Genomic DNA, 20,128 nt, shown 5'->3' with positions numbered 1-20,128 from the left:
TCTGCATCTACAAGTTTTGGCCTTTGCATTTCTTGGGCAGCTGTATCAACCTGGCAAATCTATCAAAATTGGAAGGTTTTTTTTAAAAAAAAGCATGAGTATTTGGCATTGAAAAGAATCAAGTAACTAGTCACACCACGCCTTTTTGGTGTGCCAAGGTAGCGTTTAAGTCCCAACAAACGAGAGGAAAGCTAAAATGTCATATACAAGAAGGGTAAAAAACAATTCAACTTAATTCAGTACAGTGGTATCTCCAGTTACGAACTTAATTCATTCCGGAGGTCCGTTCTTAACCTGAGGCGCGCTTTCGCTAACGGGGCCTTCCGCTGCTGCTGTGCTGCCGGTGCACGACTTCCGCTTGCACCCCGGGGCAAAGTTTGCAACCTGAGGTACTACTTCCAGGTCAGCAGAGCTCATTACCCGAAGCATTCATAAGGATGGTACATAACCCAAGGTTCCACTGTATGTATATCTTGGGTAAGAAGCACCTATCAGATTGGTCCCAATTGGTTGTTTCTCAAACACAAACACTTCCCACAATTTAAGGCTATGCCCAACCTCAGGCCCTTTATTATTTTGAATACAACTCCTATCGCCCCTGACCATTAGGCATGCTGGTTGGGGCTGATGAGGCACTGGGTTGGCAAAGGCTGGCTTAGTTCTGGCTAGAGTATATTATCACTAGGACAGTATGCTTGTGGGTCTTCACCTCCTGCAACCTGAAATTCAAGTTGTCATATGTATGCATCGATATTAGACAAGTATATGGTCGAAACATCACTTTAGAATGCTATATTCTGAAATATATAAAATTAAGTTAAATGGCAGTGGGTTTTTCTAACTTGCACTTCTTTTGCTTCTACTAATGACAGAGTGAGTTGTGTCCCTGCCTGACCCCTGCAAATCACTAGATGACAAATAGATTATCTATACTCTTTTCAAACTTCTCCAGAGCCTCAGAAACCATTTTTTCTTTAAATTAAAGCAGAACTGTAGTGCATTGTGCGAGCTATGCAATACCACAATGCAAGAAATCACCAGTGCATGCTGTGGCTAGACATGGTAATTTAGCAATTCTCAGCACCATTAGTATAAGATTCTATTAAATAATTGAATCCATCTATTACTAAAAATCCTGCTTCATAGTCCAGCAATACTACCCCCCCCCCCGCAAAAGAAGTCAAGGAACTACATTTGCTTCAAAACGGTCTTGTAAGATGAAATACTTTGGTAAGTCTTCACTACCCTCCTCATTGTCAAGGCAATAACACTCCTGATCTTTCTGCAGCATCTTCTTTACCTGGCTGCACTGACCATCTTCGCCACCAAGCCCAGGAGGTAGAATGCAAACATGTACAGATCGGAGTTCACACATCCTATTTATTTATTCACATTTCCATGGATTTTTATACATTTCCTTAGAAAGAACTACAGCTAGCAAATGGACATGTGAAAAATGATAAAAGGAAAGTCCCAATTCTTGTTTAGCCTTTCAGATGGTGTCCTATGAGATGGGGAACAAACAAAAATGTTGACAGTCAAATGGAAAGAAAGGTTCATGTCGATTGTTCAGATAGCTGTTCATTAAGCTTTTATACATGGTTTCCATGCACTGTGAAATTTATCAAATGTTTACATTTGTGGTATACAGTTTAGCAACTTCTGCTAAAAATAACTTAAGGCATTAGACAGAACAGTTGTCAAATTACATTATGTTGCAAAGGGAGTTAAAGCAAGATGCAATACAGTACTTATTGCTCCTTATATGTAGCGACATATTTTCAGTTTACAAACTACTTGTAGCAGACTGAGAACAGAGCAAAAGTAGCCAAATATTCTCCACACCCCTTCTATACAGGATTTTGATGACAAACCTTTTGAAGAATTAAAAAAATAGAGAAACAGCACACTCCCCAAACAAGTTGAGGCTTGCCCTAGTTCTCCCTTGAGTGGCAGGCCTGCATCTGGACTGAGTGGCAGACGGGGCTCATGTAACAAAACACTCTTTCCTACAAAATAATTCCTTCCGCACAGAATTCTGAATGTCAGGGAGAAGGCTAGGCTACAACCATTCTACCCAACGTGAATCCAATCAAGAGAACCCCTGCCTGCAGTCTGAAGAGATGCAGGTCAGACACCAGGGACCAGCTCAGTGGCAGCCAGGCCTTCAATCCTGTCATTCCAAGAGAAAACTATGCCTGTGCAAAGCAGCAGCACCTAATAAATCAGTAGATGGACTTCTTTAGACTCTCTACTTCTGTCAAAATGTAAAAATGATTTTGCAAGTTTGGTTGGCAATCTTGCAAACAGGCAACAGGCGAACAACAGTCACTTAAAATCCTACAGCAATATAGTCAGACTACAAACACTGTGTCTACAAGGCGACAAGTGATCAGACTGCAAATTAAGACACTGCCTTATTGTTATGCAGCAAGTATCAATAGACTTGATTAAGATTTTTAAATATAATTAAAGCTACAATTTTGTGCAAAAGAAAAATGATCGTCCAGTTTTATACAGCCTTTTAAACTTACTCAGAGAGTAAAACCAACACACAAAAATGAGATCTTACCTTTCACAGCAGGAGCAAGCCAACATGATCAACATCAGAAACCTACAAAACGAAGTCTATGCACATTCTCCTTCTTTCTTAGCAAGCCAATTTTGATCCACTTAGTAATTCAGATTGTTATTCTTGTAATAATTTTTATTACTGAAAGCGATGGGCCAATCACAAAGTCAACACTTACATTTAGGATTTAAAGTCTGCTGGTTTATGCATTTGTTTTGTTTATCTATGACTGCCTTCTCCACCCTGGTGCCCTCCAGGTTTGGACTACAGCTCATATGAGCTCCATCCAAAACCTACTAGATGGGGCTGCAGCCTAAGAATCTGGCAGTGGACAGGTTGCGGAAGGCTGATGGAGCTTTCCCCAAGAGGGTGTGTGAAGGGCAGTGCCTGGTAAGCCTTCGCTACATCATGTCACAACCCACACAGGATGGCCAAAGTGCACCCACAGCAGGGATCTTCACATTTTTATGCAGCAGTTCAAAGAGGTGCAGGAAAGTCCAATGCATTTCTGGAATGCCTTCCTCAGCAGCAGTGTGAAATAATCCCATTTTATGCTTGCTCTAAGAAAGAAGTAACTGACCACTTTCCATAACACAACCACTTTCAAGCAACGCCTTTTGACCAGCTCTTGCAAACATTTAATGGACATTACGATTATTCTTTCATGCTGCTTTTCACTTTGAAAAGCAACATGCACACTCTGGATTTCTTACAGAAGCAGCATCACGTAAGACATAGCAAAAAAATTATGAGAACAAACTGCATGTCAATGAAATGCTATTTCTTATTCTACTCAGTAACTGAAAAATTGTTACATATACACAGTTGCACTTTAGGAATCAGACAAGTGCAAAATACATAGCATACCTGTAATATTAACAGTCTCTCAATGTTAAAATTATGTTAGAGGAGGGTGTGGGAACAGGCTATCTGCTTTCTAGAAAAAGAGCAGGCTGTTTGCCCAGACACAAGGGAGTAAACAAAGCTCACTGAGGATTTTTAAGACACTATTTCTCAAAGACAAGAGCACACAATATTACTGAAGCTCTTGGCCATTCAACCTGAGCCTCTAACAGTAAGACTGGACTCCATATGCATGTTCCCATTTATAATATTAACATGCAAGTTAGCATTTCTGATTGTTCACCATCTTGAATGCTAAAGAGAACAATCCAGTGTGAAGCTCATTAGCCCAAACCTCACTAACATAAATGGTAACTCCGATTTATTTTAATGGGGATTGGGTCAGATTACTCCTTGCTGGACTGTACCCCAAGATATTTCAGTGTGGGGTGCTGAACTCTTGAAATACTCTCACACTTACTTTTTAGGAAGTCCAACACTTAAAACTTGATGCAAAAAAGGCACCAATTCATAATCAATACGGGTCCTGCTTCCACAGCATCCCAGCTCCCTTCCAGTTTTACGGTACGACTAGAACTTTAAAGATTCAGATGTTTCGGAACCTATGATAACCAATATTTGTGGACTGGTTATGTGTGGCTTTACTAGCGACTGCTACATTAGTAGGACAACTATTTAAATAGCAGGGTATTCACGGTCTGACTGCTGATCCCGTTAAATGCACACTGGCGCACACCCAAAATAGTGTGGGCACAATTCACAGCTCTCTTGCACAAGCCCCTTGACATTAAAGGGGACTGCACAGAATTTTCAAGCCTGGAGATAAGGCTTTGGCAAGAGTACAATGGAAGAAAGTCCATCAAATACCTCAACACAAGATGCCCCAGGTTTGATAAAATCCAAGAGACAGGATTGGATTGAAAAAAATATAGCCATGCTACCTTTTCCCTCAGTTGTTTCTCTAGGGAATGAGAAAATAACAACCTGCAACTTTGGCCTTAAAAATCAGGGTACTGATTTTTAACAGCTGTTACTAAAACACAAAAACTATACTGTTCAGTTTAAAACATTTGTTCCTTCAACATAATCTGAACTGTGATTTCACATTTAGGAGAGGATTTCAATTCAAACTTGGATGCAAGATAAAGAAGTCTGTCAAATTTCTTTCCACCCACACAAAATTCTTCCTACACAATTTCCGGTGTAGTATTTTACACCATTTGAGTATAAATCAGTTTTATTCTGTATAATAAAAATGTTTATTTTTTGATATGCAAGTTTTCTTCAAATATGGTTCATGCATTAGATATTCAAATTAGAAGGGAGGAAGAATTGACTCTTGTGTCAAGTTAAAAGCTTTTATTGGCCATCTTAGTTTCTTTCCCTCACCAAAGCTCTTCAGAGTTCCTAAACAGTCCTTAGAATGTCAGAAGTGGTTTAAAAAGTTACTAGCAGAGTCAAGAGAGGGGAAATGAGCAGCAGCAGTTTGGCAAGTTTCATCTGTAATTTTCAACAGCCCAGATTTTTAGACCTCCTTCTTCTCCAGTAAAATTTTGTGCAACTCATCTGCATCCTGACTTGTTTTCACTCTTATCAATATAGGAACAGGGACGGTAGCATTCTTCTCATCAATGGGTGGATTTGGAACACAGACAATGAGCACGTTGTTCTTCCCTGTTCTGGAGCATGGCATCTTAGGAGGCACCAAAATGTTCAGCAATATGTTGCCTGCAACAGAGTGGAAGTTGGGAAAAGAGCAAAATAAATACAAAATATGAATGTCTAGGTGACCTGAGGTATGAGAAAATCAGGTGTTACTGATCCACCTAGCCAACCACAGGCTGTTCCACCTGGCAGTGGTTCTCTCAAGGTCTCAGCCACAGCTCCTTGCTACAAGAGATGTTTTTATCTGGAAAAAGCTTGTGCTCTGTTACTGACTTACACGCCTCCATTATTCCCTCAACTCATTTCCTCACCACATTAGCTACTATTCCTAAAAATGGGCAAGATCTCATTGTGTTAATACTTAGCAATTAAAAAAGAAAAACAAATTCCTGAGATCCAGTGGCCAAACACTACATGGTTTATAAGCCAAACTTGCAATAATGGCTGTCAGTGCTGGTTTGCATCAAGATTCCAAACACAAATAATTTGTGAAGTCATCCAACTATGTGCTAGCAACTGCACACATCCAACTTGGGACACAAATCACAGCCACTGCTAGATGTGCCTGTTGTTTACTTATGTGTAAAATTCTACACAGTTGTAGGCATGAGAGCAAAAAAGGACCATCATAAATATCTTAATTATTTGAAAGAAGCCAGAAGCCTTTGACTTAGCAGTGGCGTGGAAGTTTACTGAACTAATAATAATAATAACGTACCTAAGTTGGTATCTGCCCGTACTAATAGCTGAATCTTCTGATTTCCTGCATGTTTTAAGTGTAGCGTTCCTATACCTTTTTCTTTAAATTCATTATCTTTCTTGTAAAAAACTTTGCACCTGAAAAAAGGAAACAAAGACAAGATTCATTTTACAGAATGTGCATGAATGTGAAAGGTGAATAAAAGCCTCCAAATAGCTTGTATGTGGCAAACACCAGCATGCAAACAAATAACACATTTAAACTCAGGCTGGAACTAGCCAGACTAATAGTCATATAAATAGTCCTTCCAGAAAAGAAGTCTTTGCAACATGATAAAACTATTTGTTAGAATCTTCCAGAGTATACCAAAAATAATGGCCAAGATTTAAAGAACCATGAGCTCAAGGGGGCCTCAGATTTACTCTGAGAAACAGCAGCCCCCCAGCTGCACATAAAACTGCCTTTAAACTTTAGAGTGTTTTAAAATGAGCTCCTGACAAAAAGACTGCAGGTCTTTGGATGAGACAAACACTAAGCAGTTCTTTGAGTCACTCTGTGCCAAAACAGAGGCAACCTGTAACTTGTACTCCCTGGAATTATCAAAGTTTGAACACCAGTATATAAAGAGATACAAAATAGCTTCGGCAAAAGAAATTTCGTTTAGTTTGTAGTTGTAATGCACTATAAACTGCTAAAGACTTTTACTCACAGATACAAAATTAGGGGGAAAAGCATACTGAACTCTCTACAGTAAGAGCATAATCGTGGTAATAGTATCAAAGAACACAACTCACTTCTTTGAGTAGAAGGCATCATCTTCCTTTATTTCATTCACTACTGCCTTTGGTGGCTCCTCATCTTCTTCATCACCCCCTGTAGGAAGAATAATTTCAGGTAAGTGTTACGTATATACAAGAAAAGACACTGCAGTACATAAAAATCTTTTGATGTTTTAAAAATACATGGGGATATTAGATATCAGATACAGCTACCTGGTTCACACGGCATAAAGCCAAACTATGGCTTGACAAGGAGCAACTCACAAGTGCTTTACTTTTCCTCCGTTGCTCCACAAACAGCAGCTAAACCATGGCTTGGCGTTGCATCCAAACCTGGGCTCATGGCTGGCCTTGCCCCAGACAGCTGTGACCTGAAACCAAGGTCTGTTTGTGGCTTACCACTCACCATTGCTTGTTTGGGGAAAACAAACCATGAGCTCAAGGTTCGGCCATAACACTAAGCCAAACCATGACTGGTTGCATGTGAGCAAGATCACAGTATGTCTAAAAAGGTAGGGTCTTCAGTATAAAATATATTTCTAAAAAATCTTCAAACAATGTGCTAGAGAGAAAGAAGTTACAGATATTAGCAGGGGTCGGCAACCTAAGGCCCATCGGCCACAAGCGGCCCACAGGGGTCGTTTAACCGGCCCACGAGCTGCCCCTGAACCGAGCCACCTGCTCAGCGAGTCCCTGCGTGCTGCACTAAACCGGTGCAGGGACTTGCTTCCGCGGCGCCGGAAATCGCGTCTGTGCATGCACAGACGCCGGAAATTGTGGGCGCACGTGCTCACGCAATCTGGCCCACGGAGGGACCTCCGCTGGAGTGAACTGGCCCAGGGGAGGTAAACCTTCCTTGCCAACCCCTGGATATTAGAATATATTTTAAGCTGTGCTGATTAGCACTAACACTGGTGCATTTCCCTTCTACTTCAACACTTACATTTATAAGCCTTGAACATTAAAATATGGCTTATAAGCTTTCTACATTTCTTAAAGAACACTCTTGATTAAAATTATCTACTTGAACTGTAACTTTAAAAGCTTATTTTATTTTTTCCTAATTGTCATAAAGTAAATAACAAAAAGGTTTATATATATATATAGAGAGAGAGAGAGAGATTCTTTGTAATAAATAACACACCAACTATCTGACTTTTAGAAGACATCTGAAGGCAGCCCTGTTTATGGAAGTTTTTAATGTCTGATTTTTTTATTGTATTTTTAATATTTTGTTGGAAGCCGCAGTGTGGCTGGGGAAATCCAGCCAGATGGGCAGGGTATAAATAATTATTATTATCAATTATTATTATCAATTATTTATTTTTTTAATTAAAATTACCATCATCATCATGTGACAGGGCAGTGGAGGTGCTCTTACCCTTTTCCTATCCCCCAACCCCTGCTTAACCCAATCTATAGTTAAGGTTATTTAAATGGAAGGGGAACCAAAGCAGGGCTTTCAATAATTTCACCTACAAACATTTGTTATGGAAGTTTCAAAGTAGAGAAAAGCAGCGCAGATTGCTAGTAAAGCACCAAATTCTATTCAAAGTCACCCAATACTAAAAGGCATTCCTGCAGGGGTCCATAAGTTTTAGCTGGCCTGGGCAGCCAGCTATTATTTGTAATCCTCAGTGACACCCTTTCCTAGAGTCCTCTGGCATGAGAAACAGATTTCTAGGGGGGTCCAATTCTGCATATCAGCAGGAAGCTCACCAGATTTCAATGAAACATGGGACTGAATCCCATTTCTCAACTTCTAAAACAATAAATGTTTACCTTTATCTTCATTGCCACCACTTTCTGTCTGAATATCTAGTGCTTTGCTGGAAAATGAAGAAACAACCTTGCCTTGGCTTGTATCTTTTCCAAATAAACTTGCACTTCCAGGAGAGAATGAGAAACTAGGTAATGCACCAGAATTCAGACCAGAGTTGTCTACGCTCTTGCTAAAAGTAAAGGAGACAGTTGACATAGACCCTAGTTTTGGTTCCGTTTTCTTTTCCATTTCTGTTTTCTTTCCTGGTGCATTCTCAGATTTGTTGCTATTGAAGAAAAACGTTGAACTCTGCTGAAGATTTGGACTCCCAAATGCAGACCCAGGCTGAGTTCCAACTGTCTTGTTACTGTCACTTTCAGAACCGCTGTCACTACTCATTCCGCGTTGCTCTATCTCAGCTAAATATTTCTCATAGTCTCGGAAAATCGGCGACAGGTCACAGAGTGGATTGGCATTTACATGTTTTACTATCCAGTCACGCACCGAACAATTTAGAGCGGCTAACTGTTTATGATAAGCATCAGGGCTGCATGCTTTGTTCTCAGTGAATCCAGAGGACAAGGGCTGCTGGCTCTCACCATTTGCTTCCACACTTACAGGCTTTTTCTCAGTTACAGTATTATTCACTGAACCACTGGACACCACAGAACCTATTAGAAAGAAGAGCATTTTATGAACTTTCTTTACAATGTTGTATGCATACATAAACCTAACCTGAACCCATTTCTAGAATGCATTCCCCCCCAATCTATTTACTGAATTTGTTCTACTGATTTGTTCCCGGTAATGCCAATTTTTTAAATATATCTATATCTATCTATCTATCTGGATAGCTGTACCATCGTGAGACTGGGAACCAGAGCTCTGTTCCATCATGATATTGGGGTCAATATATTTGTTAATGTATCCACTATGACCCCAAGGTCTCATTGCCAACCAGCCAGAGTCAGTTCAAGCTCCAAGAGCAAATAGGTGAAATTAAAATATTTTGCCCAACTTAGAACTTTAATGGGTCATTTGATATAAATGTATCAATTTTATATGTGAAGGAAGTAGTTGTTCAAGAAGACGAAGAAATTATCATTCATTTATTGCAGCACTATGATAACAGAGCAAGCATGGAAAAAGTCAAGAGATACCAAAGGTGGAAGACTGTCTCATAAGGAACTTGGACACTGCACAAATGGTCTAAATGAGTAATGTATTCAGGGTAGGACAGACCAGCCCTCTTCATAACTTATTGAAATGAAAAAATGAATGACACTATAAATCCTTACGTGCTCCTAGGCAACATATAACAAGAAAAATATATGTGCTCCATACGATAATGTGCTATTACAATAATATATTATAATTTAACTTAATAATGGTAAAATATAATGAGTATATGTGTGTATAATAAAATATATACAATATATCCAGATACAGATACCTATGAACACTTAACTACTTTCTAACACAACCTAAATAGCCTTGGGGACAGAAACAAAAATATGTAGTAATTGGTATGTTCATATATGTGCAGATCTCTTGAGGGGGGAATGTGGGGGAAAATAGTGCAACTTTAAAGATGTGATAAATGAACAATAGGTAAATAATCAGCTTATGTAAGTGATTTATATACTGAACAGCCAGAATGTTTGGCTCATATTTAACCATGCATGGATATGTGATAATTTTTTTTGCCCAACAGCTTTTTGAAGCACACAATGCCAAGTGGATGATCACCTCCATCTATATGCTTGTTGATATGAGGGCTGGATGTGACACATACTTACACAAACCTTTCAGCTCCCTTAATATCATTAAAAGCATTTTTACAAGTATCGTCTGATGAGAAAATTTTACTGGTGAACTTACTAAATGTAGTAGTTGTTTCAGCAGCAGTCTTTAAATTGGTGAACGATGAGCTATTTGCAATGCTGCCGCCACCATTGGATAGCCCCCCTAAAGGCTTTGTTCCGGTGCCATTGCCAAAGCCAGAAAATCCTCCACCTCCAGACGGCAAAACGAAACCTTTAAAACCTTTAAAAGCTCCACCACTCTCAGCCTGAAAGAGATGTAAAACAGTTATCTCACTTTTCAGCTGTATCCCCACAAAGTCCCATCAGTATGATTATGTTAATGTCCACCCATACAAAATCTTTGCTTCCCTTATTCAAGGTAAATATTCTACAGGACATATTATATTTGGTCCCTGTCTGATTCTCACACACATATTCATCAAATGATGAAATGTATCATTCCAGACATCACTGGAAACTAAGTATGGAATGTTCTTATCACCAAACATTAAGAATCTTTTCCATGAAGATAGTTCAGACATTTGACTTGCCTTTAACCCATGGGTACCAATGAAGTGTACATGTATGTGTCGACCAGCCAATACATGTTGAGCCATTGTGAAATTAGATTCACTATCACAAGACAAATAGTATCTTCTGATTAAAGAAAACCCAACCCATGTGGACAAAACCTGAGCGCTCAGAGTAATCACTTACTCCTGAGCCAGCTGAAGGGCTACCCCCACCCTTCAATATAGAGAGCAATCAACAGTAACACACACATTAACAAACAAAGGCTTGGCTTCGCATGCAAGGTGAGACCTTAATCATGAGTCCTGGTTCACATGACAAACTAAGCCAAACTTCGGCTTAGCTCAGTGTGGCAGTAAAAAGACCATGGAGGAACAACGTGGCTGCAGGCTTCTTTCTGTGAGCCTGTACATTTGTGAGATCCTGGTAAGTCACAGTTTGGCTTGCTGTGTCATGTGAATGCAATCAGTATGGAATTCACCAGCAATAAAATCGCTTTTAACAGACAAACTGAAAACTGCAAACATCTGCAACTCCAACTGCAAGGCTCCTAGAAAGAGTGGTGAAATAAATATGGGAAGTATTCTATCACTCTTGTCTTCCTCCAACTGTTTTCAACATTCTGCTCTCCTTTGGGGACATTTCACACAATATGAATTTCCTAGGTGCAGTTCACTTCAAACAGGAAATGTTATATTTCGTCAAAACAACCTTCAGCCATTTCAATACTTGGCTGAATTTGTGCATCATTATTTACAGTACTTTCCACATAAGAAGCAATTACCTGTGCATTTTTGGCAATACAAATGGTTGGCCCAAGAATCAGACATTTATTATAAAATTAGTGCATTTATGTACCTCAAACCCCACAATTCTACGCTTTGCCTTCTTAATTGCTCTGTTCTTTAAAACCTCTTCACTGGCCACTGAGAACGTTCCCACCTGCAAGGAATATTATATTCTTAGAACAAACAAGGTTCCACTTGCACACAGAAAATTGCTTCTTGATTCCCTTGTATTACAAAACTCTAATTTCAAAATACACATTCACTTTTAACACTATAAGGCTCAACATTTTATAATAAGCAAATAGACATTGTATATTCAGCTTTAATAATAGCATTTTACAAAAACTACTTGTGAATCTTTTGTCGATAAAGGGCTTATCACTTGACTGCTACAAAAATATTTAGACTCTGTAAGCCCTGCTTTATCAAGAAACATTCCCAAATTTGCGTCAATAGCAAGTCAAATAATTTCCACCTTTATAACATAAAAAATTATGTCAATATACTTAACAGGTTTCTGCTTGAATATAGCATTTAAAATATATTGTGTGCTTCAATGCCTTTTTTTCCTAATCAAATTTTTCATTGCAACTACTATGGGATATTAGGAAAACTTGTGAAATAAGTAAAACTAAGTAAAATCAACACATTAAATATGTCAGAACATGCCAAATTGGTTCCTAACTGATTTAGGGTATAACAGTAATAGTAATAGTAATAAATAATAATAATAATAATAATAATAATAATAATATATTATTTATACCCTGCCCATCTGGCTGGGTTTCCCCAGCCACTCTGGGCAGCTTCCAACCGAATATTAAAAGCAATACAGCATCAGACATTAAAAACTTCCCTAAACAGGGCCGCCTTCAGTTGTCTTTTAAAAGTAAAATAGTTGTTTATTGCCTTGACATCTGCTGGGAGAGAGTTCCACAGGGCAGGCACTACTACCGAGAAGGCCCTTTGCTCTCAGAAATCCGCTCTCAGTCCAAACCTTTTACATCTTTGTAGCTGGGTTGTTTTCAGTTTCTTATCTCATCGTCTCTGGCCTGTAGTTTGCTCCTATTAAATCCCAATTAACAGGATAACCAGGAACGGGATGGGGGGGTGGGTTTGTGGCAGCCAGAGTACTCCATGCACCCAGTGCCTTTGCCTGCCCTTGCATTCCATGGGGAAGCAAGTGCCAGACCGCCAGGCAAACTGCGGGTGAGAGCTTGGTCCCTCTTCCAACCAAAGAGGAAAACAGATAATGAAATTCCCCCATCATTATCTGATTATCTCCATCTGTCTCTCTCACACAGTGTTGGGAGAAACTCCATTCCTGGAGCACCGGAAACAAGGAGCCAAAATTGAATACATTCATGAAGTTATTAGGTTGCTGATACAACATATGACACAACTTATGTACAGTTAAGGTCAAAGGAAAAAATCTGAACTAATTTTAATGGCATCAGGTTTCACTTATGGCCTTTGAGATGATTGCAAGTTTTCTAATCCAATAAAACAGATTTATGGAAATGTAGGTAGTAGCTGCTAAGGAAGACTAGAAACAGCTTTGGTTATTGGCATTTTGAATTTCAGGAAGTGCATTCCATTTGCAAAGATGTGAAAAGGTTTATTGATGCTCTGAGATGGGCAATTACTGAAAAGCCTAGCACCACAAACACCCCAGGACCTCTAAGCTTTTTTCTGTTGCACTCATTTGACAAAGGACTAGAATAACAGCCTTGATTTTCACTACACAAAATGTAATCTTGACACTGCAACTCTTAGGCAAAACACATCCATTGCATATAACTGACAAAACCATCCAGGGCCTGCCCAATACATTTTGGCACCTGAGGCAAACCGTGAAATGGTACCCCTCCCCACCAGGGAAGAAGGAGTGAATGCAGATCTACATCAGGAACAAGAGAGACTGGGAACCAGGAGAGGAATCAAATCAACCTTACTTGAGAGCTGAAGTTGGAATCAAAGGATGTAAAGGGGGAGGTGATGACCCCAGAAGGCAGCTCCTGCCATTTCCTCCCTAGGGGTGAGAGGAGAAAAGCAGTGCCTCCTATCTGCTGAGATGTTGCTGTAGAGATAGCACTGCAGGGTGGGGGTGGGGGAGCTGCCAAGAAGGCAGCAGATCCAGCCTCCATGAGGTGTGCTGCAGCCATTGCAGCCTATGGATCACTTGCCTTGTGAATGAGCCAGCCCCTATACTAGCTACATGAATGTGATTGCAATTAATTGTTGCCCATAGATCTATGAAAGTTACAAGGGAGAATCCGCTTACCTGGTATAATCTGTTCTTTTTATTTTTAGCTTGCGATACAGTGCCAACATAGTAATAAAATGCAATCATTTAGTTTTCCATGATCTTCCTATTGATTCTAGCAACTATTTCAATTTTATTTCTAATGAAAGCATCTGACCTTCCTTACCTCTTCAGTTTCTTCTTCTTGATCCCAGTTCCTGTCAGTCAGCTCCTTTTCTGCTACTCTCTTAGCCATTGTACAGCACTACTGTATTAGAACAAATAAAACAAAAGAGTAATCAGCCATGCTTCACATCTAGTGGTTTTTAAATAGGTGGCAAGCAACTTGCATTACCAGACACTACATAATAATTCAGTGACTTGTGATGGATTTTTAAAAAAACTAAAATGCACTAAATGGTTCATTATGTAATGCCTTAGTGTTAAAATTAAATAAGTCACAAAAAGTGTAATCAGATTCTGACAAATGTAAACCATTTCATCCATAAAAGAATGTTGCTTTATGTATCTCAAGGTGTTCTCCAGTAGCCTGTCTGTTTCCTTATCTGTTGAACCTACACAGGCACCAACATTTCCCACAGAAATAGTTCATTAAGAGTTTCAATATAGAATTAAAACAAATTTACAGTTTCAGTCACTTGCTACTTTTGATGGTATATGAAAACATCACATTATTGAAATACTACTTCCTCCTTTACATAGTATTTTAGGTTTGGAAAAGGGATGTTTGTGGCACACTAGGAGACACGTAGTGGTCCAGCCATGAATGCATTAGATTTATACTCCCACTTGTCCGCTGGTTCAGTATATTTGAAGCAAATGCACAGCAAGTCATTGGGAGAAGGTAGCTACTGCATATGTACTCAATTTTATGCTTACATGGTACTTTTCACAAATTAGAATTTACTTCTTGGACTCTTGTTGGTTAGCCATCACGGATCTAGTTCAACACTTTCATCCCATATAGAATAATAATGTTTAGTATCATTCAGGAATATTTTCCATTATTTTTATGGTCTGAATTATTAACACCTACAACATATTTACTTTTATCTTCCCTGCTTATCAGATACTAAGGAAACCAAATTCCAGGCGCGATGAAGATTAACATTTCCCCACCAAAACAAAGGGCTGCATTCAACTAAACTGTTGCCAGCACAATGATACCTGCTAGCGCAATGGGGCTTTCCCACTCTCCTGCCACAGTGTACACTTCCCAAAGATGCTCTGGAGGATCAGGAAAATCCCCATAGCAGCATGCAGGGGGAAGAGAGAGGAGATCCATCAGGCAAGAAGAAATACTTCTGCTGACAATACTATCTCTTTGGCACTGTGTTAATTACAATCCCAAGTTTTGTGGCACCTTATCATGGCATAAACTTTGGTGGAATTAAACACCCACTTCTTCAACTACATAAAGGTCTTGAACAGCCAACTGTTTGAGATGCCTCAAACAATCATTCAAATTAGGCCTTTATGTAGCTCATGAAATGTGCTTTAAGTCAGCAAAAGCCTATAGCTGTCTACTTTTTTTGTGGGCCTTTTCCTGATTTCTCTAACAGCAGACTAACAATCAAGAATTAGTCAGCTGAAGCATTTAGTGTGTCAGTTGACTGAAAAAGATGCATGGGGCGAAAGAATAGGCAACATCCAATAATAGGCAGGTGGATGCAAGAGAATGTCCCCTTCACCTGCCCCCTCAAAGTCCCCTGTGATACCATCTGCTCCAGAGTGTCCCTTGATCCTCTGTAAAAGATTTTTGGGTAGACAAGGAAATCTAAACTGTGCAATAAGTCAGTTGCACAAGCAGCAAGTCATAGCTGCTTATCACCCAATGTTAACATTAGCACAAGACGAGCATGAGATGCAAAATGCAATATGCAAGTGTGTACAGTGACCATTCACAACAGTAATAACTGTTGGTAGCAATTATTCCTTGCTTTGGAAATTTAAATTTACTCAGGTACTGGGAAGTAACTTGAGTAAATTCTTGAGACTGATTAAGCCCCAAAGAAATAGATTGTGCTGATAAGACTGCAAAACGGCTACTACCTTAGCATAGCAAATCAACGAAGAATGCATTATCAAGTGGTGTTGTGAGCAGTCACTGTACCCACCTTGCACATATCTAAGTTCAGCGTAGAAATATCATAGGGTGCAACCTCTTAAACTTCAGGGCACATATGTATCACATCTCTGCTTTGAAGGCACAGCCAAACGAAGCAGGTTTTCTGCAGGGAGCTCTCTTACATACCTGGGCCAAGCAGGATCGCCCTACCTTTGCATCAGCTGATAAGTTTAATCCTGTTTTGCACAGCCACCTGTCAGGTGTTCCTGACAAGCAGCTGGTTGTTGGATGCTCTGGAAGCTGAGCAAAGGGGCTTTGCCTGTATGATGTCAGGTGTACAGCTGGAAAGTATGCCCAAAGTGGTCTGGGGGGCCAAATGGAGAAACTTGGGGGGGGGGCAAGATTGGTCTGCCTCAGGAGGATAGAGGCATATAACTTGGAATGATATGAGAAGTGAGCCTGTGCCTCCCACTTGTCAAAACATTCAAGCACCGTGAATTCATGTTTACTTATAGTACATAATCATTATAAGCTTCCCACTTGTACCACCACAAACCAGAAGTTCCTGATCTATCTCCTAATGCTTTCAAAATGCTGGAAGATGAAGCTATGTTTCAAAGAAGGCAAGCAGCAGCTCCTATATGTGGTTGATGATGTCATAATGCAGTGGCGGCAAAGAGGAGAGCATCCTCTAGCTTCTGGGATAGTAGCAAGGGTTGTTATTCATAGTCTGTTTTCCCAACAAAAGCCCTGTAAGACAGGTTGGTATAAACAGAAAACTGAGAAAAAGCCACTTGCCCAATGCAACACTGTATAATCATGTCTGAAAACAGACATGAGCTCACATCTCTTAGATGCAAACCAAACACTCTAGCTTTTCGACCATTGTGGTGCATATGAAGAGTGCCACAAGGCTTAATCTGACCCAGAACCTCTTTCCCAACATCAGGCCTCCAATCTGATCAGATAAAGAAATCAAGGCGATAGTATTTCTAAACATGCATAAACTATATATCCCACACTACTAAGTAACTACCCTCACCACATTTAGGATAAGGAATAATTCTGAAGCTTGAGAGTTGACTGGCCAGCTAGCTGGAGCCCATCTATGAGTCCCATTTTCTCTCTCTTAACTGGCCCCTGCTCCTGGTGTCTCTAACAGCTGCCTAACTTACAGACATTAAGCAGCTGAAGTGTTTACTGACAACTCTCTTTTCTTTTAGAAATCAAACTCTTGCCCTGCCTAGGACTGACAAAAAGCAGTCACTCTACCTACCGGTAATTTTAACCACTTCTTTAAAAAGGGCATTAAAAGTTCACATTCGTTCCAAATCTGGCCCCCGTGACCAACCACTCACACATACCTTTGAAACCCAGGCACCACACAAATCAAGCAGCTCTTATGCAGTATACACACACATCTTCACAGGAGGAATGTGCTGTAGGTGGTAAATAAAAACAAATATCAAGGCAGGGCTATGGCAAGCTGCAAGGATTCACTGTTGTCAAGACTTAAAAACAGGCTGTGCCCCTGTATTTTAAACAGGACCATAACACTCAGAAGAGTTCAGAAGGAAGAAATGTTTTACTTGCCACTCAACTCTATGCCAAAGGAAAAAAAGAAAAGCCTCACCACCTTGAACTTTCTCTGTGCTTTTGTGCTTAGGCTGCTGCTGATAGAACATAGGCAACACCAGAAAAACAGGAGGTGGCAATCCAAGCCCCAAAATCAGAGCCAGTGTGCCATAGGTGCCAGGCAAAAACATTCCTCTTCCCCCAGACTAATTCTTCTTCTCTCCTTTGGCTAATTAAACAAGCTATGGCCTTTAAAACCCTGTTGGGTCATTGTTTTGTTTGTTAATATGTTATGTATCTTTGTTTTTTTTATATGGTAAACAGCCCTGTGGTTCTCAGACAAAAGGTGGTATAGAAATGTAATAAATAATATGACTAGGATGAGGATCGTGGCCAGAGTCTTTGACTTGAGGCCTGGGAGAGGCCCGGGTTCAAACCCTCCATCGGTGGGGGAGGCGGTCCCTGCCTCCTCTCCAGGGGCCTCGGGGACTGTGCTCCCCCGGGACCCTCCCCTGGGCACCCTGAGGGGCCAGGCAGAAAACCCCGACCCTGCTCCCCGGGGCGTTCGGCCGGTCCCCGTCCCACGGCTCCTTAGATGTGCCTGAGGGCCATGGCTTTGCTTTTGCTCCCCCGCCTCTTCTTGCGTCCTCATTTCATGCCGCGAACCCTCCTGAGAGCTAAGGATGAAGACTCGGCACACAGATTCCACACACAGAAACAACAGGGTTGCTTTTCCGCGGGGAGCAAGTGCCACAAATGAATAACATGCCAGCTCCCCCTTCCGCCTCGGGTCCCCCTCACCTTTTCTCCCGCGACGCGGCTCCCGCAGCGGCGGAAACTGGAGAGGGAGCCGGCCGCGCGCCCTAGAGCGGCAGGCCGGTCTAGGAACCCGCGCGGCGCCTCCTCCGCCCCAGCAAAGCCGGAAGGAGCTGTCAGCCGCGCGCGCCTAACGGCTGCCTCGGGAGCGGACTTCCGCCCGCCCCGCCGCGCGCCCCGGGGGGGGGGGAAGGCCCGCTGCACTACCCCGGGCCGTTTCCCGGGGAAGCCGCCCCGCTCCCCCCGGCCCCTCTAGCAGCGCTCGCTGCGGGGCTGTTACCTGATGGCGCCGCGGGCGGAGAGGAAGAGAAAGGCGGGAGGCCGGGCGGGCGGGCGCGCGCGCAGCAGAAAGCGCGGCCGCCACCACCACTTCCGCTTCCGGCTCGCCCGCCGGCCCTTGCCCCGCCCACCTGCGAGGGGGCGGAGTGTTCCTCCGCAGCCGCGCGCCTCGGCTCTCCGCCGGGCCGAAGCACTGCTCCGCCAGACGCTGCCGCTCTTCTTTCTCCCTGAAGTTCCGCGCTTATTTCGAGGACTACTTCTCCTATTCACTCTGCTGTTGAAAAGGATTTCCATATATATTTCACTCACCAGGTTTCTCATGGTACATGAAAATATAAAGGACATATGGGCTGATGTTTTGATGATGATTCGTAGAATCTACAAAAATAGCTTTGCCCGTGAGCAGAACCGATTCAGCAATAAACTCTCATCTGAAAACATCCCCCAAAATCAATGAATTTGTTAAAACATTATTTTTAAAACTTTAGTTAAATGGACGGAGCAATCCTATAGTTACACTGTGAGAGATACGTAAGAAGAGTTACTGCTGTATCCAAGGCCTGCTTAAGCTGGGAGAAGGGAGAAATAATGGGGAAATACCAAAATTGGTGACCACCTCCCTGCATAACAAACGAAACTCACATTAAAGTCAGATATAAGCAGGTATCAGATAGCATTCTAACCAACTTCATGGATTTTCTGGTTGCAAGGTAATAGGAATGAAGTTATGCATCACCCAGTGATATTTAACTGATGGCTATATGATCTTCACTGAGGTATACAGGTGAAATTCGGAAAATTAGAATATCGTGGAAAAGTTCATTTATTTCAGTGTTGTTGTTTAGTCTTTTAGTCGTGTCCGACGCTTCGTGACCTCATGGACCAGAGCACGCCAGGCATCCCTGTCTTCCACTGCCTCCCGCAGTTTGGTCAAACTCATGCTGGTAGCTTCGAGAACACTGTCCCACCATCTCGTCCTCTGGCGTCCCCTTCTCCTTGTGCCCTCCATCTTTCCCAACATCCGGGTCTTTTCCAGGGAGTCTTCTCTTCTCATGAGGTGGCCAAAGTCTTGGAACCTCAGCTTCAGGATCTGTCCTTCCAGTGAGCACTCAGGGCTGATTTCCTTCAGAATGGATATGTTGGATCTTCTTGCAGTCCATAGGACTCTCAAGAGTCTCCTCCAGCACCAGAATTCAAAAGCATCAGTTCTTCGGCGATCAGCCTTCTTTATGGTCCAGCTCTCACTTCCATCCATCACTACTGGGAAAACCATAGCTTTTACTATACGGACCTTTGTTGGCAAGGTGATGTCTCTGCTTTTTAAGATGCTGTCTAGGTTTGTCATTGCTTTTCTCCCAAGAAGCAGGCATCTTTTAATTTCGTGGCTGCTGTCACCATCTGCAGTGATCATGGAGCCCAAGAAAGTGAAATCTCTCACTGCCTCCATGTCTTCCCCTTCTATTTGCCAGGAGGTGATGGGCCCAGGGGCTATGATCTTAGTTTTTTTGATGTTGAGCTTCAAACCATATTTTGCGCTCTCCTCTTTCACCCTCAATAAAAGGTTCTTTAAATCCTCCTCACTTTCTGCCATCAAGGTTGTGTCATCTGCATATCTGAGGTTGTTGATATTTCTTCCGGCAATTTGAATTCCGGCTAGG

The 20,128-nt window shown here is 41.5% G+C and overlaps 1 protein-coding gene across 7 annotated transcripts; it reads right to left on the bottom strand.

Annotated features, from left to right (window-relative positions):
• Positions 1 to 4,775: 4,775 nt before the first annotated feature.
• NUP50 (nucleoporin 50) lies at positions 4,776 to 18,619 on the bottom strand. Of its 7 annotated transcripts, none has more exons than XM_081005608.1 (10): positions 18,472 to 18,619; positions 17,165 to 17,239; positions 16,341 to 16,550; positions 13,899 to 13,979; positions 11,537 to 11,620; positions 10,224 to 10,413; positions 8,363 to 9,013; positions 6,596 to 6,674; positions 5,820 to 5,938; positions 4,776 to 5,164 (listed from the first exon to the last, which is right to left on the bottom strand). In XM_081005608.1, the coding sequence occupies exons 4-10, from the start codon at positions 13,965 to 13,967 to the stop codon at positions 4,962 to 4,964; spliced, it is 1,395 nt and encodes a 464-aa protein (XP_080861734.1). In that variant the 5' UTR covers positions 13,968 to 13,979; positions 16,341 to 16,550; positions 17,165 to 17,239; positions 18,472 to 18,619; the 3' UTR covers positions 4,776 to 4,961. The 7 variants fall into 7 exon arrangements, with proteins under 7 accessions (XP_080861734.1, XP_080861732.1, XP_080861731.1 ...); XM_081005606.1 differs by having other exon boundaries at positions 16,347 to 16,550; XM_081005605.1 differs by having other exon boundaries at positions 16,357 to 16,550.
• Positions 18,620 to 20,128: the final 1,509 nt, after the last annotated feature.

The sequence above is a fragment of the Podarcis pityusensis genome (genome assembly GCF_964106645.2).
Source record: "Podarcis pityusensis genome assembly, chromosome: 5".
Classification (NCBI taxonomy): domain Eukaryota; kingdom Metazoa; phylum Chordata; class Lepidosauria; order Squamata; family Lacertidae; genus Podarcis; species Podarcis pityusensis.
This window is presented reverse-complemented; position numbering and strand designations above follow the sequence as displayed.